The following is a 24,459-nucleotide window of genomic DNA, read 5'->3' on the forward strand; positions in this document are numbered from 1 at the left end:
ACCTTTTATCCCCCCCACACCCACCCCCAATTTTTTTTAAAAAAAATAATTTTTCACAAACCAACTTCAGCAGACTACTTCAAAACCAAAGCGCTTAAAGTGACCGTATTGAATATTAGAAAAAAAAAATGTTAAATGGAACCCACCTCGTATCGAGGGCGCGTCACGTGGTGCGAGCGCCGCGCCATCTTGAGATCGCCGCTGTCCTCGCGTCTCGCCGCCGCCGCCGCCTCCTCCGCCCGCGATCGTCGTGCGCTCGCTCCCCGCATTAAAGCCGCGCTCGTCGATGTCTGTTCGCTACCGCACGTGGTGACAAGCCGACATCAGCAAACATGCCGGTGTATTTTCAAAGGCCGGAGAATGCCCTCAAGCGGGCCAACGGTGAGGAGGAGGATGCGGTGGCGGCATCGTGGTCTAGCTTAGGCTGCGGCCTGGCTTCTCTCCCTCCTCTCCACTCCTCTTCAGCTCCACATTTCCCCTTCGCTCGCTTTCGAGTGCAACACGATGCGCTGTTTTTTTATTCGGACAAGTTTAATTTGCACGCACATACCCTTTAAGTGCAACGTTTAAAAGGGATCGCCAGACTCGGGAGTCTGAAGGCTCCGGCCTGTGGTTCCCTCCACTCTCCGCCCATCCCCCTCGCTCACCTTTCCCTCTCTATCTCAAAAGATGAACTGCTGATTTGCTTTATACGCGCGAGAAACGTACGTAACAATGTTTAAATGAGCCCCCCCCCCAGCCTTCTGGTGGTTTGTGCATGCAGCAAGCGGTGTCCGCGTGTTCCATATGGGAGCAGTGAAAGTGCCCCCTTGTTCCCTTTGCTGGCAGCCACGTTCACTCCGTGGCGTGAAATGAAAACCTTTGCAATGTGAACCGCAGTCAAGAGACTTGACGTGTAGGCGGTGTTGCTTGTGCCATGTCAATCATTCCTAGTAGCGCATATACTGGACGTTACCCGTTACTATGGCCGGGCGCGAGTAAATCCGTCGTGTAATCATTGATTTGCCACAAATTGGTAATGGTACAATCCTGAAAAATAATTCTAAACAGCGTGAAATGCAACAGCATTTAAAAATGCTTTGTAGAAACGGTATGAATGTATTTGAGGCGTTTTACCATAGGTGTGAATTCGAGACATTGGTGACAGCAGATGAAAATGATCAATCCCGGAATAAAGGGCTTCTCTAATTCACGTGATTTAAAATAAGTAGGCGTCGGTAGGATAAAACATGACCAAAGAATGTTATTGTTTGGGTGCGTTCATCGAGCGATGCCATGGATTAGAAACATTTGACACTGAAAAGTATCACATGGAACAAAAGGCAGGATTCGTAAAGCTTGTCGAAATGATGTATTGTACAACTCATGGCCAATCCACTGCTGGATGAAGGCCTAACTACGCCGTCTCGGTACTAGGTTTGACCATACTTGACGATAATTTGTGCAGGTTGGTGAAGGGAGGAGGTAGCCAAGCCCGTTTATTAAACTGATTATTTGGAATCGAGCAAGGGTTCTTAGTTGACTGCATTATCCGCCATTGCCGCTCCACCCCACGCGCACATGGAACCACATTGAGAGTTATAGAAACACGTAGGGGAGTCTTCCAATTAGCACGGTTGGCTACGTACGGTGCGAAAGAAGTTTAACGTACAAGTCGGGCTTGTGCAGTACTGTACAGATTGCTAAGAGGGAATATGCACACACTAGTCATGGAATGGCAGCCAAAGGGAAAAGACTACGCCTGATAACAAACATTGTGAACATGGCTCATGCAGGAGTTGGATTGTGACATCTCTGGACCATAAGGGATGGTAATAACGTGGGAAGGTTATCCAGCGGTGGATAGATCATGACTGTTCTTAACAGGGTGGAGAGCCCTTGATTCAATAGTGGCTAAACTATGGTTGTTGGTGCTCCCCAACATCTGGGTGTTTGTGTTGCCCATCTTTCCACGGTGTCCAGACTTAACGGTTATAAAAATTGCACAACCAACCATGGCAGTTGATTGTGAATCGAGTGCCATATGCAATGATTGACATTTTTGGACCATTTTAATACTTTTGAGCTGAAATTGTTTTACTGTTTGCAGAACCGTTTTGTGCTCACACCTTGATGTAATGTTGATTTTTATAGCAATGGTATTGGTGAGTTAAGCCTGCTACATTATTTGGTGGTCATATGTACATTTAAACCTACACTTTACATACCAATTATTGACAACTTAACTCGGTGTTGTATTACTCTGTTGGTACATTCACAAATCATGGTACAAATCAAATATTTGTGTGTCCTTTTCCTTTTACTGCTGTACAGAGTTTTTGGAGGTGGGAAAGAGGCAGCCTGCTTTGGATGTCCTGTATGATGTGATAAAGAGCAAAAAGCATCGAACATGGCAAAAGATCCACGAGCCCATCATGCTGAAGTACCTGGAGTTGTGTGTGGACCTGCGCAAGAGTCACCTGGCCAAAGAGGGACTCTACCAGTACAAGAACATCTGTCAGCAGGTATTAAAAAAAAGCATTCGAATAAATGTTTAATCATGCATGACACAGTGTAGGTTTACCATATATTAAACAGATATTTCCATATTTTATCGATGTAGGTTAACATCAAGTCTCTGGAGGATGTGGTGAGAGCATATCTAAAGTTGGCAGAAGAGAAGACCGAAGCTGCAAAGGAGGAATCTCAGCAGATGGTGCTGGATATTGAAGATCTTGATCAGATTCAAACCCCTGAAAGGTACCTTATTCAATATTCGCATGATAAGACCTGTGCAGAATTGTAATGCATTTCCTTGCAAGTGAATATAAATTTTAAGGAAGAAAGAAATGCATATTTTTGAATATAACCCCCTCTAAAGAGCTTTTGGTCAAACACTTGAGTAAATATTGCGTGTGTGGTGCAGCGTTTTGTTGAGTGCTGTCAGTGGTGAAGACACCCAAGATCGAACGGATCGTCTCCTGCTTACGCCATGGGTCAAGTTTCTGTGGGAATCGTACCGCCAGTGCCTGGATCTCTTGCGAAACAACTCGCGCGTGGAACGTCTCTACCAGGACATTGCCCAACAGGGTATTTTGATTAACTTGACTTTTTATGCAAACGGCAAGATACCTGTAAAATAACTGTTGAAATCACGTTTGTAGTACTTGCCAACATAAATTAATGTTGATCTTGTTTCCTTATCTCATCAGCTTTCAGATTCTGCCTGCAGTACACACGAAAAGCAGAATTCCGTAAATTATGCGACAACTTGCGTATGCACCTCAGCCAGATTCAGCGCCACCATAACCAGAGCACAGCCATCAATCTGAACAACCCGGAGAGCCAGGCCATGCACCTGGAGACAAGGCTGGTGCAGCTGGATAGTGCCATCAGCATGGAGCTGTGGCAGGTATGCTAATATCTGTATTTTTCCCAATGCAAGATGAATAACATTGTGTTTACATTTGTTTTGAAGTACCACAGATAACATTTTTGCCAGTATTACAATATGTATAATTTGATTGTATTGTCTTGTCTTGATTATGCAGGAAGCATTTAAGGCCGTTGAAGATATCCATGGGCTCTTCTCACTGTCCAAGAAACCCCCGAAGCCCCAACTAATGGCCAACTATTACCAGAAAGTTTCTATGGTGTTCTGGAAGTCTGGCAATGCTCTCTTTCATGCTTGCACACTCCACCGTCTTTTTCATCTCTCCCGTGAGATGCGAAAGAATCTCACTCAAGACGAAATGCAAAGGTCAGGCATCAAACATATAAATATATTTACCAAGCTATTGTCAATGCAGTATATTTTTTTAGTTGGTGCCATTAAACCATGTTTGCCATGTTCGTTATTCCCAACAGAATGGCCACCCGTGTGCTGCTAGCCACACTCTCCATTCCTCTTACTCCCGAGCGCACAGACATTGCTCGCCTGTTAGACATGGATGGGATCATCGTTGAAAAGCAGCGTCGCCTTTCAAGTCTATTGGGACTTCAGAGTCCTCCCACTCGTCAGTCCCTCATTAATGACATGGTATGCAACATACCACCCACCCGTACGACCTACATGTGCAACCCTCTTGTCAATTACCTGTGAATTTAAGCCCCCCCCCCCCACACACTTCTGAGGATCATGAGTGTTACGACTATTTCTTAGCATGCTGACCAATGCAGGATTCTGAAGGCAGGGGAGCTTAGAAGTATAGTACAATAAAATATTTTTTCAGCTGTCTTCTGCTGACCACCACATAGATCTGCAGCCACTTATGACAACCCTGGTTTGTGCATGGTGGTCACCCTTACAAGCACTATCGAGTCGCAATCAAACCTGCTCAGCTTTCAAAATATGAAACTGGGTACATGTCGGGTAATTTTGTCATACGCTGTACATGTGCATTGCAAATAAGTTAAGAACTTGATCATATTTATTGTTTTTATATATGTTGGCATTTACCCTGGCATATGCACATTTTATTCTCATGCTCTTAGTACTCTTGGGAGCCATGATATATCTTTTGTGCAAGATCAATAACGTTGGTAAATTAACAGCCTAGCTTTGTTCACTAGCTAGAGCTGTCAGTCACCTTCGGATAATATTTAGTAATTTTATTGTCGTCATGAGAGGACTTTAACATAGTAAAAATGGTGCTTTCAATTCAGATGGAAAGTGATCAAATGGTGCATTTACATAATTATCTTGAAATGTTCTATGTTAATGTTCTTCCGCAGGTGCGATTCAATGTGATTCAGTACGTTGTGCCAGAAGTGAAAGACTTGTACAACTGGTTGGAGGTTGACTTTCACCCGCTGAAACTATCTGGGCGTGTCACAAAGGTTTGACAGCTTGATTTTTTTAAATCCTTTATATTAAGTTCACTTGCTTGCTTGCGCGCTTACGACCGTGCAAATCTTTCGGTCGTTTTTTAACCCACTTCCCGTGATCCAATCGAGCTGACATTTTCCACACAGACTCGTGCGTGACAATTTATTTTCGTGAAAATTTTTTTCCAAAATTTTACACTTTTTAGGAAAAAATAATGGTATGACTGTGTGTGTGGGGGGGGGGGGTCTGTTTGTATGTATGTGCGTGCAAGTCTTCATCCTGGTTCTGGTTGTATGTGCTTGCGTGTGTGAGTGCGTGAGACGAGGTGGCCGAGTGGTTAAGGCGATGGACTGCTAATCCATTGTGCTCTGCACGCGTGGGTTCGAATCCCACCTTCGTCGCGATTTTCTTTTTTAATCCTTTATATTAAGTTCGCTTGCTTGCGCGCTTACGACCGTGCAAATCTTTCGGTCGTTTTTTTACCCACTTCCCGTGATCCAATCGAGCTGACATTTTGCATACAGACTCGTTGTGCGTGACAATTAATTTTCGTGAATATTTTTCCAAAATTTTACACTTTTTAGGAAAAAAAAATTATATATAATTACCAATTGCTTAATGGTGGCAGGCAATCATCTGACCCATAGGTGGCAGCCATCTCAAGCCAGAGGACGAGAGGACTCTAGCCGCCACGCATATAAAGGATTTATAGTGAAAAACTTTATTTTTACGGGTTAATTTTTCACAGTCAAAAACATACCCTAGCGTAGCATGTATATACACTCTCAAATACGATCAAAAGAGTTCCAAACACGTGTTATTTTAGGTCAATTTTACATTTCTGTGTTTCTCTTATTTTACAAATGATAAACACCTTACAAAGTATACTCCACACAATAAATTTTGCTTCACAGTAATAGCACATATCATTGTCCTGCTCCCTCAATGTGGGAGTAGCGATATTTCTAATGTGCTAGAGAAAATTTGTTGGTTAATTAACAGCTTGGTTAATTTTTTATGATCAATGCTGTCAGTCACCTTCATACACTTCCCACATTTAAAAGAAAAATATTGAAAACCATACCAATATATTAAAATGAAATTCAGGGTTTCAGATTTAATTGAGGGATAAATCGTTTTTTTTCCTGACCATATTTTTTAGAACTATTATTTTCTTGATGGTTTCCTCATTTCATTAGTAAAACTCCCTAACAGCATATCATTTGCATAGTAGCAAGTAACAATATTAAACATTTAAATGCACATGTTTTTTCAAAATCCATCTTAATGAGTTTGCATGCCTTGTGTTCATACAATTTGTCATGTTTGTATTTAAAGGTGCTAAACTGGCTTAAAGATCAGTCGGAGAAAGAACAAGAACTGCAGCATTATGTCAATCTCCTTCAAAACAACACGATCCTCCGCTTACTCCAGCAGGTTGGTTGTCAAAGAACTGCTACATGTTAACTTAGGAACCGTTTATAAAATGTAGTTATTGATACAAGTTCTTTTGGTCTTTCGGTAAAGTCACGTAGATAGGTTCAAATGAATAAAAATAAACAAAAAACTACGACGTTTCGATCACAGGCGGTCGTCAACAGGAGGCTTTCTTTCTCCTGATGACGATCGCTTGTGTTATGATCGAAACGTCGTCGTTTTTTGTTTCGTTTTTATTAATTTGAACCTATGTATGTGACTTTCCCGAAAGACCCAAAGAATATGAATTCCTGCAGTCACGAATGCTTTAAGTCAAGATTTATTGATACAAGCTTAACGTTTGCTATTCTTACAGGTGGCCCAAGTGTATCAGGGCATTGAGTTCAGTCGGCTGGCATCTCTTGTGCCCTTCATTGACCCTTTTTCACTTGAGAGAATCATCGTTGATGCTGCCCGCCACTGTGATCTGCAGGTAAATATTTTCACCACACGATTGAACAATTGCTTGAACAATGTAGATGTGTGGAAAGAGACTAATGGGTCTAATTCTCGTAATCACTCTCCCTTTAGGAACAGAAGAATGAGGCATTTCATGATTTGAGCTATTTAAGTAGTGTATAATTTTTTATAAATGTTTCTGAATTTGAACTTATACTAATACTTTTTTATTTAGCAGGTAAGGCCTCTGGCTGCCTCATTCTAGCTCAGGCCTTCTGAAAGGCTCTTATAATTTAGTTGACGGCAAACAAAACGCCGGGCTTTTATAATAGAAGTGATCTGGCCACAAATGATAGCTGAACTAAGTGTCTTATGTGGAAATTTATAGTAGCCAAATACTCTAAACGCACATTTCTAAATGTGGAGGGAAAAACGGAGGACTTGGATAAAAATCCACGCAACCACGGGTAGAACATGCAAACTCCAAATGCATAGACTTCAGGGTCTGGAACGAACTGACGTCTTCCTGTATACAAGGCGAGGTAGTTAACATCTCTTCACTTTGGCACCCAACCAACAGCAGCCACAGTTATCCCTTCTGGTCTGGCAACATTGCCATTTTTCCTGCTGCTTAAAGTGTGGCATATGGAATTTCCTCATATATATGGTAAGGTTTTATCCAGAAGATGATTTATATTGGCTGTTGGTAATGCGCGTGGTTTGCTACTCTTAGGTGCGCTTGGACCACAGTAAACGAACACTGAGCTTCGGATCGGACCTCAACTACTCTCCAAGAGATGATGCCCCCACAGGCCCATACTTGCAACCCATGCCATCGGACCAGATTCGAAATCAACTGACTGCAATGTCCTCCTGCTTGACCCGTGCTCTTGACATTATCAAACCTCCTAACATTCTGGTAAGTGTGCCAAAAACCGAGTCGGCATATTATTGTAAATGCATATATGGCAATTGAGACACAGATAATCTTAAACTGGAACGATTTCTTCATTCTGCATATATGTATAAATAAGTGATTTACTTGCAGCTGTCAAGATTGGCGTTTGTTTGCACTCTAGTTTTGTTTGTTAATCAACATTGTCTTACATTAGACCGAGAAAGAAGAGCAGAAGCAGCAGGCTGTGATGGCATATCTCAAGAATTCCAAAAAGGAGCACCTGCGGATCCTAGGGCGGCGACAGACTATCGAAGAGCGCAAGGAACGCCTGGAGAGCTTGAACGTGGCCCGGGAGCGCAAGGAGCAGGAGCAACGCGAGGCGGTGTTGCAGAAGATACGGCAGGAGGAAGAGGAGCGACTCAAGAAGGAAGCGCGTGAACGAGAGAACCAGCGCATTATGCAGGAGCACGAGAGCATCAAGCGCAAACATGTTCGGGAGCGTCTGGAGCAGATCAAGAAGACTGAACTTGGAGCCAAAGCCCTCAAAGACCTTGATATTGAGGTGTGTGTGTGTGCAATGAATTCGAATAATCACTTGTGTATGTCTATTTTGTAGTACTCTGTAAGTCTGCAGTTTACTTTATAGGCTGTTTCTTATAAAATTTTAATGTGTTATCCCTATGCTTTTGTTCAGAATCTTGATGAACTTGATCCTGACTTCATTATGGCCAAGCAAGTTGAGCAGCTTGAAAAGGAAAAGAAAGAGCTTCAAGAGCGTTTGAAAAATCAAGAGAAAAAGGTACAGTTAATCGAAGGCAACTAAATCTGATGTTTTTTTGTTAATTTAACACTTAGTTGTTCGTTCATGTCAAGCTCACTATTTGTACATTATAATATTTAATTTCTTTCCCTGATTAGATTGACTATTTTGAGAGAGCCAAACGTGTCGAGGAGGTTCCATTGCTGAAGAAGGCTTTTGAAGAGCAGCGCATTAAGGACATGGAGTTCTGGGAGCAGCAAGAAGATGAGAGGGTGAATATATGAGTTATTCCTTTGTTATTGCCGAATTAAAAATGTTGCTCATGTGAATGCACAATCTAAATAATGATGTTTATTTTTTAAGATTTCAACTGTGAAATTGGAGCGAGAAAATGCGCTGGAGAACAAGAATAGGATGATTCGCATGCAAGAGGACAAGGATTCATTCTTGTCAGGCTTGAAATCCTCACGCCGTGCCATCTACTTGGTATGCACTATACATGCTTTGTCAGCTGATGTAAATGTGAAGCCGTGCCTAAATACTCTGGCAAATGCCAACTATGATATCATTTGTTTTGGAGTTGCATTATGTTTAAAACATATGGGTTGGCGGTAAAAGCCTGTTTTGAAGTGGAGAGAAAAATCAAGCATTACATTTCTGACTAATTTATTTGTTCATACTCCAGGCCAAATTTAAGGTGTTTGAAGAGCGCATGGAAGAAGAGCGGACAAAACGCCTTGCTGAACGAAAAGTGCAAAGGAAGGAAGATCGCAGACTCAAATTTCACCGGGAAAGAGAAGAAGAAGCACAGAGAATTCACGATGAGCAACTTAAAAAAGGTGTCCGTTTTGCTCTGCACTCGGAGGGGGCAGCATCTCGGCATGTCGTCGTTCATGAAATGTAATTAATTATTTGAAATGAGAACTGGCTTGGGCTTACATATTAAAACAAAGCAAAACTTTAACTTTTCACGTGGACATTTTTGCAGAGCGAGATGAGGCAGAAAGGATTGAGCGTGAGAAGCGCGAGGAAGAGGAGCGCGAGTACCAAGAGCAGATTCAAAAACTGGAGGAGCAAGCGAGAAAGCGGAGACAGAAAGAATTAGAAATCGAAGAGCGGGAGCGGAAACGAGAGATGGGAGAATCAAAACGGGTACCCGTGAGTTTTTAAATAATTACAAGCAACATGAATCCTTTTGTGGAAGAGACGAGCTTTAAGAGCTTTAACGTGTTTGTTTTTCATGTGCAGGATGGAGATGGAGGTCGATGGGGTGAGAGAGATTCGGAATGGCGACGTGATATTCCTGCAGACCGTGATGATTTACCCAAGCGTCCAGTTGATGATGGGTCAGTAAGCTCTTACTAAATATATCATTCTAAATAGAAGGCACTTGGCATTTTGGTGATGGTTATGTGGGAATGTGATGAAGTTAGAACAATATGTTGTTGCTTTTATTTGAAACGAGCTTCATAAGATATAATCTCAACTTAGTAGTTTCTCTTATTTTTGTGAAAAATATACAGTTGCATAGCGGAATGATTTCACTTATTATTGGTCCTGCGTACAGTGAGAGGGATTGGCGTCCCCGTGGTGGCGACGATGACCGTTCATTCCGCCGCCGGGACGAAGAACGCATGCCCCCTCGGCGAGATTTTGAGAAGCCGATAAGGCGCGATCTGGAAGATAGGTCTATGAGGCGTGATGCCGATGAAAAACCGCCACCGCCCCTTCGTCGTGATGGTGAGGACAAGCCGCCAGCTCGCTGGGGTCGCAACGATGATGAGCGCCCCGCTCCGTCATCGCGTTGGGAGGATGAGAAGCCAGCGCCGCGTCGTGTCGAGTCTCCGTTCCGCCAGGACGAAGAGAGGGCACCGCGAGGATGGAATGAGGATGCCAAGGGTGAATCTGATAAACCTCTCTCTGCCTGGAAACCTGCTGTCAAGCCGGGTGAGGACTTTTTCCCGATGGCAACATTTTGTGAATTATTAGTATTGATAAGATGTGATATGTATTTTGGGGGGTATGTTCGTTAGTATTTATACAAATTGTAATGAGCAGCAACCCAAATTGTAATGCACCTTAATGGCAGAGGTGTATACATTTCTGTTTGTCCTTGCATTGGCCAGGTGGGTGGCGTGACCGTGAGAAAGCGCGTGATGAGGTGTGGAAGCCCCCTCGCGAGGGGTCACAGTCGGCGGAGGGTGATGGAGAAGAACCGGCTGAACGCGAAGAGGGCGAGGAAGACAAATTCGGTGACCATGAAGCAAAAACCAAGGACCGCGATCACTTTGCGGACCGCGAACGAGCACCGCCCGAACGTGCACCCGAACGAGCCCCCGAACGTGCCCCCGAACGAGCCCCCGAACGTGTGCCTGAACGTGCGCCAGAACGAGCGCCTGAACGAGCCCCAGAACGAGCCCCTGAACGTGCGCCCGAACGAGCGCCCGAACGAGCCTCAGAACGTGCCCCAGAACGTGCCCCAGAACGTGCCCCAGAACGTGCCCCAGAACGTGCCCCAGAACGTGCCCCAGAACGTGCCCCAGAACGAGCCCCAGAACGTGCCCCAGAACGAGCGCCAGAACGAGACCGCTTTGGGGACCGAGATCGCTTTGGGGACCGCGACCGCTTCGGGGACCGCGACCGCTTCGGGGACCGCGACCGCTTTGGCGACAGAGACCGCTTTGGCGACAGAGACCGCTTCGGGGACCGAGACCGCCGTCCACCAAGGTATGCATTTTCATTTCCATATTGGTGACTAGTTGTGTACCCGTTGTATTTTCCACTTAGCTCACTTATAGTATAGCAACTCATAGTGCGCATCTTAATAAAATGGTATTCATATTATGTTTAGCTTCGCAATGTAGCTGCATCGGTTATTAAATGTGAGTTTACAAGTCATGATTTATTTCAAGTAACAACATGATTAGATCACCAGCACTCAGCCATGGCAGGTTTTGAAAGCTTTTATTTTTTCATCTGCTGTGATTTAGCAATCATTGGTTGCCTGCAGGTAGGGAATGTGGTGGTGGTTAGCAATTTGGTGTTGGTGTGCTGTGACAGCCTTATTACCCAGCTCCAGATCGCATTCCAGTAATTAATCCGAGCTGCTGCTAATGAGATTCTCATTTGCTTGTCCTGGCTTGTGATGCACTTCCTTTGCATTGCAATCATTGGACCTCATTGAGGGAAGGTATTTTTCAAGATGTGGTACAATTGCACTTGGGGTGATTTATATTTTAAAATACTGATGAACATTCGGACGATCCAATGAACATACTCTCTGTAATAGTTGCAGTCGCAATGTTTTTATAGCACTATGAAAAATGCTCTTTTAGTACCCTGGCCAAGCCAAATGTACTGCATAAACTAGTTTTTATCCCCATTTGACTAGGATTTAGCAAAACGTGTGTTTATATTATAGAAAATTTGTATCTTTGTTTAAGCAAATTCATATTTAACCAACTTTGCATAGATGAACATGCTGCATAAGTATTGTATGGCATTGATACCCATCACATTACACTGATTGCTTAAATGTTTTCTTAATTAATAGCCATGACTTATCCATATTTTTTCTCCCTGGTTTCTGTTCTGTTTTTACATTTTACATTTCATGTACGTTATGAAACATGAAGGAAATGTTGTAAGCTCTACATGTGGCTGCTTAATTTTGTGCCAGCTTACATAAAATATCAACTCGTTTGTCCTATGGGGGTTGTTTGAAAACTCTCAAACTCGGTCAACCTTGAAAGCTGCACTGATGGGAGATAAGGGAAAATAAATACTTGGACAGTCAATTGATAAAACCCACATGTTATGCTCTGCTTGTCCAACCAAGCTAAATAAGGTCACTTTAGCTCTCATGAATTTGATAAGATAGTTGAAACCTTCAAACTTATCTTTGTGTTAAGGCTTTTACAGAAACGATTACACAATTACATAAATATAAATCTTGCATTTGTACGTAAGACGTGCCGTGCCATCTTGGGATCTTTGCGGGAAATGTCAACTTTGCATGAACAAACTATGACTTACTGATGACGACTAATACTTCACTTTAATGTCTTGTGATTAAAATATACAGAGAGGAAGGAGGAGGAAGTGTATGGCGGAGGCCTGGTACAGAGGATTCTCAGGCTTCCGCCGGTTGGAGGGACCTTCCAAAGCGTGACGATGGTGAGAGAGATCGGGATATTCCACGTCGGGAGCCACTTGACAGGGAGAGGCGTGGCCCACCACCAGTCCGAGGGGGAGACTGGGAAGACCAAAGGGGTGCACCGCCACCCAGAGCAGATCGCGATGAAGGTGAGCAGAACCATAAAATATTGTTGGCATTTGGTGGTATTCGTACATAAGCTTTGGGATCACCTTTGAGAATGGTGTGTGTACATGGCTGCCCTTTGATATACAATACTTGGTCAGAAGTGTCGAATTTCATGCTTAATTCCAAAATTGGCACTAGGAATGCAGAGTACATATGACATTTTAATTTAATGCCAACTAACACCCAAAGCATTTTAGCAGTACAGTTTCAATTGGCTTGACCAGAAACACAAATGCGGGTGATGAAACAGTGGTCGTGTGATCCTCGGGCCCGTGAGAGGCCATTAGGTAATAAACTCCTTTAAAAAGTTTTTTTAAACAACGGTTTTATTTTAAAGTACGCTAAAAAGTAAATAACTCGATTGGACAACGGGAAGTGGATGACATCTTGATGACAAGAAACACGCGGGGCTTGCTTTTTGTGCGAACCGATTCCACACTTTAGGGACCACGGCGTTTTTCACCTACACAAAAATATATAATTAATATGCCGTCCATTAAAAAATTGTAATTGCTTGAAAGGAGGCAATTAATTGATGACTTGATGCCGATTTTAATACAGGCGTGCATTGTCACCGGATCTGAGTACGTGTGCAAAATTTGGAATTGATTGGACAACAGAAAGTAGACTAACTTTTGATTTCAAGATTTGACCGACACAGGAGTCAAGTTAAGTAAAACCGTTGAAAAAAGTTTATTTGTTTCTTTTGTAACTCAGTATTTTCATACAATACAATGTTATATTGAAATAATATAAAAGCTAGTTAATGCCTACCTCTAAAGGTAGTTTGTCGACATATCAGGATATATCGAATTTAATAATGATTTTTAATTAATGTTGCATTTTATTACCTGAAAATAGATTTTCTCACTTGGTGTCAAAATTGGTTGCTTAAATTACTCAAATGCTAAAACATCTTTTGTGGCGTTAATAAGCACCATTGTTGTGTAATCATATACTTTTCATACAATGCAATTTGTATGATCATATGAGGGCCTTGGATCCAAATAATGGGTCAAATATATTGGTACCTGCTCCATAGCACTCCTTCCCCTGTAACCCACTTCTCACGTCTTCATGTTTCAAGGCGTGTGGCGGCGGTCCGAAGACCGGCGTGAAGACGGGGATAGGGATGCCCCCCGCCGAGCGCCTTTCGTGGGCCGAGATGGTGACCGGGATCGTGAGCGCGTTGAAAGGGAGAAGCCTGCACCACGCAAAGAGCTTCGCGAGGTTCCGGCCTCTGCTGCTCCTGCAGCTGCTGCTGCTGCACCTCCGAAGCGCCCAGTCCGCAATGAGACCGATGACGATGGCTGGACAACTGTCCGCCGCTAAAGCCACATTTCCACACAACCGTATAATTGGTTTTTGTTTTGAGTTGTGAGATTTCTTTATCCAAAGCATGCACAGAAATGTTTTTGGACAACGTCCAATGTAATACTAAATTCCAAAATTGGCCCCATACACTTCAAAAAAGATTACATTGTTTTGTTTAAAATCTGTTGTTTTTCTGAATTTGATAGAAGAAAATTATTGCAGCCTCAGAATTAATCAAATGGAGTATATGCTTTGCTTGTGAAAGGCACAAAATGCATAAATATAAAATCTGCATGCACCTCAACAGTGTGATTTGTGTTTTTGCCATGCAATTATATCAGGCTGCCTATCCATTGTGATTATAGGCTTCATTTTAGATATTTATTCAAACTGAAGCTTTTGAAAATGTAACAAGATATAGCTGTGTTTACAGGATTTTAGACTGATAAAATGGCTTAAGTTTGAAAATAGTACCATTCATTCTGGGGATTGACTATTGAAAAGCTGGTCAAACAGGATAAAACCTGGCCCTTAACCCAATGTCTTTCAATTTTAAGCTTAACATTTTCCTCAAGCATAAGTAGCGTATCAACCATTTGTAAGAATTGCAGATTATCATGTTGAAGTATGGCTTTATTATTTTTGAGTAATTAAAGCCAAATTAAATTTAAGATTGGAAAATTAGCTTGCAAGGTTAAATGTATTCAATATTATGTGCATTTAACAATTATAATCTTTGCCCTGTTATTTCTGATGCATTAAGTTAAAATGTATTCTCGTGGAAAACTTGGCTTTGTTGGTTATAAACACAGTCGTGTGGATTGGAAGCACAGAGCATTTTCATGATTTAATCTCCTTAGTTGTGTGGAAGTTTAATACTAAAACCAATAAAAACAAAGGTCTTGAGCAATAGCCTTTAGTGTTTTCATTTTTCTGTTGTGCTGCAGCTTCACAGTGTGAAGATAAAAGACGACTGATTATTCTATGGATCGAGTTAATGTACTCTGGCTCAAGTTTACATAACACTCGTGGGTTATTTGCCAAATCACATGCTTATCTGGTTTTGTGGCTGTGTTTCATATCAAGACTTGCCGACATTTAGCAGACAGGTGTGCCTTTCTTAATAGATGGGAAGATGTGGTTTGTTAGGCATGAGAGTTGCCAAATCTTCAAGCCCTAGTGTGCCTGCATTGGCCTAGTTAAAATTGTATGACATTGGTGTGTGTGCACCAATAAATTGCATAATGCTAACGCTTCCCACATTTGGAAAGGCCTAATTTCCTTAGTAACCAATGTCTTGCAGGTTAACAGCTTGAGTTTACATTAAGTAAACATCCCAAGTTGAGATCGCAGTTATATTGCAATTTCAAAATTTCCAAAAATTAGTATGGCCAAATTGCTGTTTGAGATGCATTAATCCAAGTTGTGTTTAGTGTTTGTACATTTGTCAATTCCATATGCTGCCAACTATAGTCATCTGATTTGTCATGGTGAAAATGTCATGTTAATTACCAGCCACAGAATATTGTACAATGTGGCTGGTAATGTGGCCAATTTCAGTACTGTATGCTGAATCCTATTAAGATGCACTTCTGCGACTGCCTGGATATTAGGAAGCCACTTGAGCTATGCGTTTTTAAATCTCGGTTGAGGACTCATTTCCTTGTAACTGCCTTCTTGTACACCTGAACGTCTTGTACGTTGCGAAAGAAGTTCATTAGATACATGACTTTCATTTAGTTACCTTGAAGATTGTGATTTGCTTATTAAACAATTTAGGAGTAACTTTTTTAGAGTACATCACAGCTGGCAAATTGCATAAAGCAAAACATGAGCATTTGCAGTGGTGCACATGCACAACTAATATACCATGACTTTAAATGATACGTTGTATGGATAATTAGTTTCACTGTAAACATGCAATGTCCAATAAACAACATTAAATTCATCACTTTAAAAGGGCCTTCTGTTTAACTTCTTTAAATGCATATAGTGCTCGAGTTAAACTACATTATTTGAGATGGGAAGCATTGAGTTGTGCCAAGTATCGAAGCCATCCTTGCTGCCATTCGGCGAAGGTGGGCTGGCATGTTCAAATGCATGACACTGCTGAAAGCAGTCTTGTATGGAGAGCTGTCCCAAGGAAAATGCCATGGAGGACGGTGCTACAGCTTGGCGAATGTGCTCAAGCGACATCTGAAAGTTATACATATTTCTGTGGACAAATGGGATAGGCTGGCCTTGGCACTTGTGTGCCAAGCATCGACAAATACCCCAGAAATATTTGAGATTACAATTCCGAGAAAATGTCTACCCACCTAAAATTACGCGTAGTTTACTCAACATCTATTAAATAAGTCACACTTATGTTGTATAAACATGTTTATTAAGCAAAGTGTATATGTACTTTTTAGTACTTCATCGTCATACAAGATGCCGGTATAAGGTATTTCACATTCTGCGCCGCAGTCTAAATTCTTTTACTCAAAGCACTGGCAATACCTCAAATGTGCGATTTACAATTGAAATCAAAAACACACTTACTTTTGTTAATTACTGCAATACCAATAAATCAACATGGACCGATCAATAAACTCAAATATAAACAGCAAATAGATACATTTTTTAAATTCCATTCAGTATTTGAAATATTTACATTGTCATTTAGGCTACTTTAGTATTATGCATTTTAACATTTAAATTACAGCTACAAATCATCACATACAAAAACATCAAAAACCTATAAAAAGCTTCCGTAAAGGCAGTGTAACAGTAATCAGTCAATGAAATCTATTTTTTATTTATTAATAAAATATTCTGATCATTTGCACCAGCATAGAAGGCCTTTACAAACCTCCAATATTGATGAAAATATTTCAAAATACACCATTTACATCATATATTCTTTGGTCAATAACAAAAATACAGTAAACAAAAATTGCTACATTCATTGGAAAAAAGCATACAATTTCATATACAGTGCTGAACTCACTGGGGAATTTGTGGCTTCAGGCAACGGGGTTACACTGGGTCCCATTTGTAGCAGGGCTTGTAATGCCTATTGCGCGATACTGAAACCATAGTGCTTCAGGGACTTAAGATCGTACATAAATCTAAACACAAGGCCATTTACAGCCTTGTTCAAGTTTGCAAACGTACCAATGTACTTTAGCAAAAATACACTTTAATTTTTTTAGACACCAGCTACATGGGTACATTTGTTTTAAATTAAACAGTGCTTGAAAGGTGTAGGTCATTAAAATGTAAATTTTCCAATATATAAATGCTATATATAAAAGGTTATTTTTTTTCTTTTAATGTACTTTAAATTTTACTTCTATGCAATATTTGGAACAATTTTTTCGTAATTTAAATGCAGACCTTGTGTAATATTCAGAAAATAAATTGATACAGTAAATATTTGTTTCCCTTTCATATGTAATACTGGGGGTTTTATGCAGGTTAAATTATAAGCACCCCACAAAATACTACGCAAATTTGTTTGATCACTAAACACTTTAAGTTAAAAACATTGTAAAATTATATTTTACAAACGGAGCATTTTAGATTGTGGCAAAATAAGGTACATTCTATTGGCATATTAATGGTATAGTTAAACCCAAATTCTTCAGTAGCAAACGTGATACAGCACAAAAGTCATTAAAATGCATAACGTATGAAGTTTAAAAGTGTAACGCACCAAGAAATCCAGGAATTAGTATTAAACAAATACAAGGGCAGCTTAACACAACAGTCCCTTCTGGCGGGCCATATATGTAAAACAGTTTTCAAACAGCAAATATTACTATTACATATAGTACAAGGTACATCAAGGTGTAACTACTGCAGAATACTTATCCAGGCCAGGAATACAAAAAAAAACATCACCAGCACTTTTAATGTGCTATAATAAAATTTTCATTGGCTGATTTTAATAGGAATTGTGCAACATGGAGGCTATGCGTACTAGGGGAAATGAAGCTGAAAAAAATTTACAACCGTTATAAATCAGAGAAATAACCCTACATCATTTAAGGTTCTAATTTAAAAAGTGTTCAGAATTAAATAAAACATTCCACAATTATTCCATATTGATCAGACAATGCTTTTAAGCGCTATTTCTGAATTGTAATTTCCATTTAATTGTCAAGTGCAGTGTGTGGTCTTTTGTGACCTTAATTCTAACAGCACAATTACATCTCATAACTTTAAAGTAGATGACGTTTGTTCAGTAATCAACAATATATTTAGGAGACAATTGTATTGTGACTACTTCCGTAACTATAATGTATATAAAGCAGCAAGAGTAATTCCCCTGTTATTGACCATTTTGAACACAAAATGCTCCCTTTTAGGAGAACAAATGTTGTGTAATGCCCTTTACATATAAACACTGAATTTCTAGTAGTTATCCAATCGAATTGGCATCTAATAAAATGCGTCAAATATTGACTTGTGTCTGAAATTGACTTTGTTTTACCTAGTTTTGGAGTTGATTTGGCCATGGAATGTTTTGAATAAGTGCCAGCAACATACAAATAAGGGGCTTTCTGGTTGGTATTAAGGGACAGGGGACAAGGGCAGAAACAAGATTTCAAGCAGTGGGTGAAATCACCCTCCAGCCCCCACCCCGATCCAACTCTACCAATTAAGGTTGCACAACTCATGATATTTTCATGGAAAGTTACATTATTGACTGAATGTGAAGAGAACATGGTAAGAAAAAACTGTATTATGCTATGCCTGATACTTGAAACCACGCTGAGATGGAATATAGAAATTGCTTAACCAGCTGATTCATTTTTCCCCACAAGATATGTCCAAACGTGCAGAAAATTGGAGTGTGGGATAATGGAGACCTACCTTTGCTTGGGCAAAGTGCAACTTTTTCAAATGGAACAGTCATTGACCCAACTATAGATTAACAATACTTTTTTTTCAACGTGCATTGGCCCCTGTTTAATTTGTGGGAAAGTGCTATTTTAAACGAGGGCAATCAGTGGGCCTCGAAATGAGCTCTGAAATGTTTTATTCCCTCAGGTGAAAGGGCTATCCCTTCCACCGAGCCTTGACACGAAGATTGACAGGGCTACTCAATCTTGCCTACCCAGTGTACCAATTTAACATGCGTTTCTCTCTGTCATGAGGATCCTTGCTTCACAACCATAGTACTTGTTTAATAAAGTTGTATAGTAAAGCACACAAAATAATGTTAATACATTGGTGAGTATGTATTGCTTAAATGTGGTTAATGTACAATGTTTGCGTTTCAGCATAAGGTAAAATGAAAATGAGAAATTAAGTTGAAATATGACCAGCAGTACTGTCAATTTAGTGCTTTGTCCAAAATCGTTTGATCACGAGAAATGAAAAAGTAGCTGATATAAAAAAATGCAGAACTGAAAATAATGATAGTGTATGAAACAACGGCAAACACAATGCCCAGCCAGAGCCTATGATTAACCAAATACCACAACCAAATTAAGCGACTGTTAAATAGCCATAATGAAATGCACCAAGTACTCCTTTGGAGATATACTGCACATTAATCAGTCCCTCTGAAAGAAGGACAAGATTGTACCAATAATAATATGAATACACCTACTGCGTTAGGATCAGTGGCAAAACACTCCAGAACTAGGCACATGTTGGTCCATGTTCGCACGGCAACTCGTGAAGTGATTTCTCTAGCTCCCCCCTTCACGCCCTTCGCAAAACGCGAATGCAGTTTCCACGTGGCAGATATTAACTGCCTTCCATAGTTGATGTGGTGGCGTCCACAGTCAACATTAGTGTAACTATTATATATTTTTTTACAAATTAAAACAACAATATTATGCAGCGTACCAGGACTTCGATGGGTGTGGGGTGGATGGACGGGGACTGGATAATTACTGGGAAGTATTTGCCGCTGCATTTGGGTTAATTAATATCCACGAAAATTAAATTTCTACTTTTTTTGTATCAAATTCCCATAATTTGTACTCGTTAACGTGGTCATCACTGTCATCGCTGTCATCGTCGTCGTCACAGAACATCATCATTACGCTACCACCACCAATCATCAAACCCACCCAAACCATCACTGGTCATCATCATGACCCAATCCCCATCAGATAATCCTGCGCCTCGCTTGCAGTGCTGGGGCTCCGGCGGTTGGGGTCGCCGTCACAGCGGCAGCGGCAGCAGCCGCCGCAGCCGCAGCAGCCGCAGCTGCGCGCAGCTTGCGTGGTGGTGGCGGGTCCCCACGAGCGTCCCGGGACAGGGGGCAATACTTGATGGTGTGAGCCCGGTCGCCGTTCACGCCGCACAGCGGGCACGTGTAGGCGCGCAGGCGCGGGCACAGCACGCGGCCGTCGGGCGCCTTGAGCACGTGGCCCGCGTACACCGCCTCCGCCTCGCCGTTGTTGCGGCAGAAGACGCACACGCGCGGCGGCTCCGCGCATTTACCACGGACCTGCGGGTGGGAAGGGGGTGGGAAGACGACCATCCACGACGATAATATTAATAACTAGCCTTTTGCCCGTCCAAGGACGACGGGTGTATTGCAGTAAATTTGAAGCTTGCAAGCGAAAATCAGAGCGCGACGTGATATTCATTGCATCGATTTGTGTGCAATTTGTAAGGGCGCGGTGACAGAGACTTATTTTATTTAAAGGTTATAAATTCCTTGTTCATCATGACGTCCTTTTTACTTCGATGTCTCAACAGCGTTACGGAGATCGCGTGACGTGAGGGTTCTAAGTTGACGCTGAGGAGGGGAGGGGGGGGAGCCCCCCCATGTGGAGTGACGTCAGCCGCTAATTATTATTGATGTTGGGGGGGGGTGTCCATTGGAAAGACGTCACCTCTTCATGATTATTAATGTGGGGGGCTGTTCGATGTGGAGTGACGTCACCTGCTCATGATTATTAATGAGGGAGGGGGTGCTACATGTGGAGGACGTCACCTGTTCATTATTATTATTGTGGGGGGCTGGCTCATCATTATCGTAGTAAATGTTGTCGAGTTGTACTTCTGCACTGCATAAACGTTTTGTTTCTGCGTTTGTGCTGTCACGCACCCCCATGGGGGTGCGAGATGCCCTGAGAACCAACGTGCGCAGGCTAAAAACCATTGCCCTATGATGCACGTGGCTTTGGGTTGTGCAGCGTGCTGTTTGTAATTATGTGCGACCAAGGTGACTTGTGTTGCCTCCGAGACGTCGTGATTTAATTTAGTTTTTTTTTATTACCTACGTGACTTTACCGAAAAACCTAAGAGTATGGACCAAGGATTCATTTCAAAAATGCAGCCGCAGACGTCCGCAGCTGAGCTCCGGAATACATTCACCCCTCCTCCGCCTTCCCAGGCGCGCATGGAAGGGGTTGGGGGGGGTGGCCTGGTAAATATTTTAATTAAGCCGTGTCCGACGTTTCGAGAAACTTCTGACATGATGTTGGGCGTGTTTCCCAGTTATATTATTGTTATTTTTATATGTAGCGACGTTAGAATTGTAGCGATGAAAATAGACAAAGTATGGAAAATACCGTGTTAAAAAGGTCTATGTTTGAACCGCATTTTAACATGGCATGGAAGAGGTGGTGTTATTTAATACGCACCTAATTTACCCCCTACATGGTGTCGAAGTGGTTAACAATATAATCATTTAATTGTATAAAGCGCCCTTATAGCACACTGAATTCTATTAACTTGGCTATAAAATATCGATTCCCGATCACGGCTAATTTCAGTGACGAATTATAACATGGATACGTCTCCCGCCATCCCTCTTCACCAAACAACCGACATGGCGTGGTGTGGCGTTCAATACAGCAGTGGCTTCACAATAGGAATGAATGCCCTACTTAACAATGCGAGTGCTGGTTAGCCCATGCCTACGTGACTCGTAACGTTCATCGTTCTCGCGTACGCAGCACGCAACTTGCACACGACATCACCACTACACGACATCACCATTATCACCACTACACGACATCACCACCACTACCATCACCACCACCACACGACATCGCCACTACGCAGCACAAAAGCGCTTCGTGGTTCACGGAGTGAAACTGGCTGCGAAATGGATCGACAGTAACGGTGACATCACCGGTTCACCCAGACACAATCGAGTGTCGTATGTGCATGATCAAACATGAGTTACGAATTAAAATCGCCTAACAACCATGCCAACAAGCAACTGCATAAAAGTTATACCAAATACAGCACGAGGTATTGGATCACTGAAATTTTTTTTTAATGTTCTAAACCTTAACTGGATTCTGTCGCCTACCAACGTGCACAAACATATTGTGCAATCCACTGCTGAATCAAGACCTCATTCAGTGCGGGGTCATGGGGGTTACTTGACCATACTTCACCACCCTGGCTCGTGTACGTATCAAGGATTGCGTCGCACCGAGATAATTAGCACCCAGTCATATTAGACACGCTTGAGGCACGCCACAACACATTCAACAGTCTCGACAAAATGTCAAATGTGTAGTCCAGCTGCCCTGCCGCATAGCAGGAATTTCAATGGCCGGAAGAGTTCGCAGCTGCCAATGTTTACGTAATGGAAACAAAAAAAAACCCGATGCAGACAATTACAGGGAAATATTCCGTGCTCATCAAAGGCACGTAATTGTGCTTGGATTAAAAACAACAAAAATAACTTTATGTCAACGCAGCAGGCATCATACGGGTTACAACCTCCATTGTCTAATTGGTTACCCGTGCTAATTTACGCACGGAATGCAAACACCTGTTCACGCGACCCAACAAAAGATGGCTTTAAAAACTGCGTTTGTCCTGCCTCAATTAATTATCACAGCCTCATTGATGAGTGTCCGTGCCGAGGTGTAATTGTTTTAAATAATTCCCCCGTCTCCAAAGCGGACACCCCCCCCCAAAAAAAAAACTAAACCTGCGGTGGATTAACTTCTCGTTTGTTCCATTGACATAAATCATCATTAAGTAAGCGTCGTCATTTCGTGAAGAAAGAGACAATGGGGGAGGCGGTGGTGCCTATTAGGCAAGTGCGCCACACAAAGGAGCGCTCCGCTTGCCTTCTTCGAACGCACCACAAAACGCAATCGTCTCTTTCGCATCGCCCTCGTCCCGAAACCCGACACGCGTTTCATGTCCATGAAGATGCTGCCGAGCAAATCCCAATCGTCAACAATTCCTTGTGCCATGAACGCGCATTCAAACGGGTGACGAGAGCATTGATGAATTCCGCCGTGGAAACACACAACGCGCAACTCGTGTGCGTGCGGAACAGACTGAATGACGTTACGAGAATATTGAAGACGATGAGATGTGCTGTATAGATCATTGATGATCACACTGCGCGCCATGCACATCCTCAACCCCGCGGCTATGGCAGCCCAGGCTTTAATGTGTGCATGTGCGCATGTTGTTTACTGCACGCAATCACGCACGCACGCACGAGATGTTTACCTTTCGGTTCCTCCGCTCCGCTTCGAAGAAGGGCGATGGGAACGATTCGGGTTCGGAGTCGACAAACCAAGGATCCTGGTCCCCTATGGTTCCGATCCGTCCTCCTCCTCCTCCACCTCCTCCTCCACCGCCACCTCCTCCACCAGCGCCGCCGAAGAGGCTCAGCACCGAGAATCTCTCCTCGAGCTCGGCCATGAAGGCGACCCTGTCCTCGCTGACCCCTCCTTCCTCCAGCTCCTCACGGGGACTCGAGTGCGGCGGGGATTCGGAATAGCAGCTGCTGCCCAGGCTGTCCGAGTCGGCGCCGCGGTGGGGTGGCAGCTCCAGCCCCGAGGGGGGTCCCAGGGCGCTCAAACCCAGCGGGGAGCCGCGCATGGCGATGGGGGCCCCGCGACGCTCGTGCGGCGGCGGGTACGAGGCGCCGTGGTGCCCCGCGCCGATGACGGCGACGGGCAGCGGGGAGCTGGCAGGGAGGTCGAGCCCCAGGGTGGCTCGAAGAGCCTCGCAGATGGACGGCGGGGCTGGCTCCGGTGTCGCCACCACCTTCTCCTTCTTGGTGACCAGCGTGCTGAGCCCCAGGTAGTCGTTCCACGAGTTGAAGGTGTGCTCGTACGACTCGCGTAGGTAATTGCAATTTAAATAGTCCATATTGGCGTGCATTTAAGTGGTCGGTCTGTTATTTTCCACGGCGCGAATGACTTATCTCGCTTTGCGCCTGGACGTGGGCCACGAATGTGATTGACGGCGTTAATGTTGATTGCAAGGACAACAATGATAATGACGACGAGGAAAAACGAAGAAGATGGCAGTCGGTGGACACCTCTCAACAGGTTCTCTCGCTCTCTCTCTCGCGTTTATTGTTGATTCGGCTTTTCCATGTCGCACAACGCGCTGGAAATGTCTGCTCTTTATTGCATGCGAGGGAGGCGAGGCGCACGCTTTTATGGTTGTGTTCGGGGGCGGTGGGCGGGAGCTCGCAGGCGAAGAAGGATGCCCGCTCCTCTCCCCGCTTCCATTGGTGCGCGCCGCGCGCT

At 42.9% G+C, this 24,459-nt stretch overlaps 2 protein-coding genes and 2 non-coding genes across 6 annotated transcripts; 3 read left to right on the forward strand and 1 right to left on the reverse strand.

Annotated features, from left to right (window-relative positions):
- Positions 1-134: 134 nt before the first annotated feature.
- On the forward strand, positions 135-14,884 carry EIF3A (eukaryotic translation initiation factor 3 subunit A). 3 transcript variants are annotated; one of them, XM_078599285.1, is made up of 22 exons: positions 135-381; positions 2,314-2,504; positions 2,603-2,739; positions 2,906-3,069; positions 3,192-3,391; positions 3,531-3,739; positions 3,847-4,018; positions 4,714-4,818; positions 6,146-6,244; positions 6,600-6,716; positions 7,416-7,601; positions 7,795-8,142; positions 8,275-8,379; positions 8,499-8,612; positions 8,704-8,826; positions 9,026-9,179; positions 9,329-9,498; positions 9,589-9,686; positions 9,908-10,287; positions 10,467-11,067; positions 12,425-12,645; positions 13,752-14,884. In XM_078599285.1, the coding sequence occupies exons 1-22, from the start codon at positions 333-335 to the stop codon at positions 13,994-13,996; spliced, it is 4,188 nt and encodes a 1,395-aa protein (XP_078455411.1). In that variant the 5' UTR covers positions 135-332; the 3' UTR covers positions 13,997-14,884. The 3 variants fall into 3 exon arrangements, with proteins under 3 accessions (XP_078455411.1, XP_078455412.1, XP_078455413.1); XM_078599286.1 differs by having other exon boundaries at positions 9,329-9,492; XM_078599287.1 differs by lacking the exon at positions 13,752-14,884 and adding an exon at positions 13,226-13,337.
- Positions 5,127-5,208, forward strand: TRNAS-GCU (transfer RNA serine (anticodon GCU)). Its single transcript has one exon. It is a non-coding gene; the product is annotated as a tRNA-Ser (tRNA).
- On the forward strand, positions 5,725-5,857 carry LOC144721840 (small nucleolar RNA SNORA19). The gene has a single exon (XR_013585988.1). It is a non-coding gene; the product is annotated as a small nucleolar RNA SNORA19 (small nucleolar RNA).
- Positions 14,885-19,959: 5,075 nt separating the features above from the next.
- On the reverse strand, positions 19,960-24,223 carry NANOS1 (nanos C2HC-type zinc finger 1). The gene is made up of 2 exons (XM_078599289.1): positions 23,426-24,223; positions 19,960-20,435 (listed from the first exon to the last, which is right to left on the reverse strand). The coding sequence occupies exons 1-2, from the start codon at positions 24,083-24,085 to the stop codon at positions 20,091-20,093; spliced, it is 1,005 nt and encodes a 334-aa protein (XP_078455415.1). The 5' UTR covers positions 24,086-24,223; the 3' UTR covers positions 19,960-20,090.
- Positions 24,224-24,459: the final 236 nt, after the last annotated feature.

This window comes from Lampetra planeri, chromosome 12, assembly GCF_965212315.1.
Source record: "Lampetra planeri chromosome 12, kcLamPlan1.2.h2, whole genome shotgun sequence".
In the NCBI taxonomy this organism is placed as follows: Eukaryota; Metazoa; Chordata; class Hyperoartia; order Petromyzontiformes; family Petromyzontidae; genus Lampetra; species Lampetra planeri.

Bases quoted from the DNA above. Each gene is read 5' to 3' on its own strand.
- EIF3A (XM_078599285.1), top strand. From the start codon at position 333: ATGCCGGTGTATTTTCAAAGGCCGGAGAATGCCCTCAAGCGGGCCAAC. The intron at 8,380-8,498 runs GTACAGTTAATC...TTCCCTGATTAG, and splicing joins TGAAAAATCAAGAGAAAAAG to ATTGACTATTTTGAGAGAGC. The intron at 8,827-9,025 runs GTATGCACTATA...TTCATACTCCAG, and splicing joins CACGCCGTGCCATCTACTTG to GCCAAATTTAAGGTGTTTGA.
- NANOS1 (XM_078599289.1), bottom strand. From the start codon at position 24,085: ATGCACGCCAATATGGACTATTTAAATTGCAATTACCTACGCGAGTCG. The intron at 20,436-23,425 runs GTAAACATCTCG...TCCCACCCGCAG, and splicing joins CGGAGCGGAGGAACCGAAAG to GTCCGTGGTAAATGCGCGGA.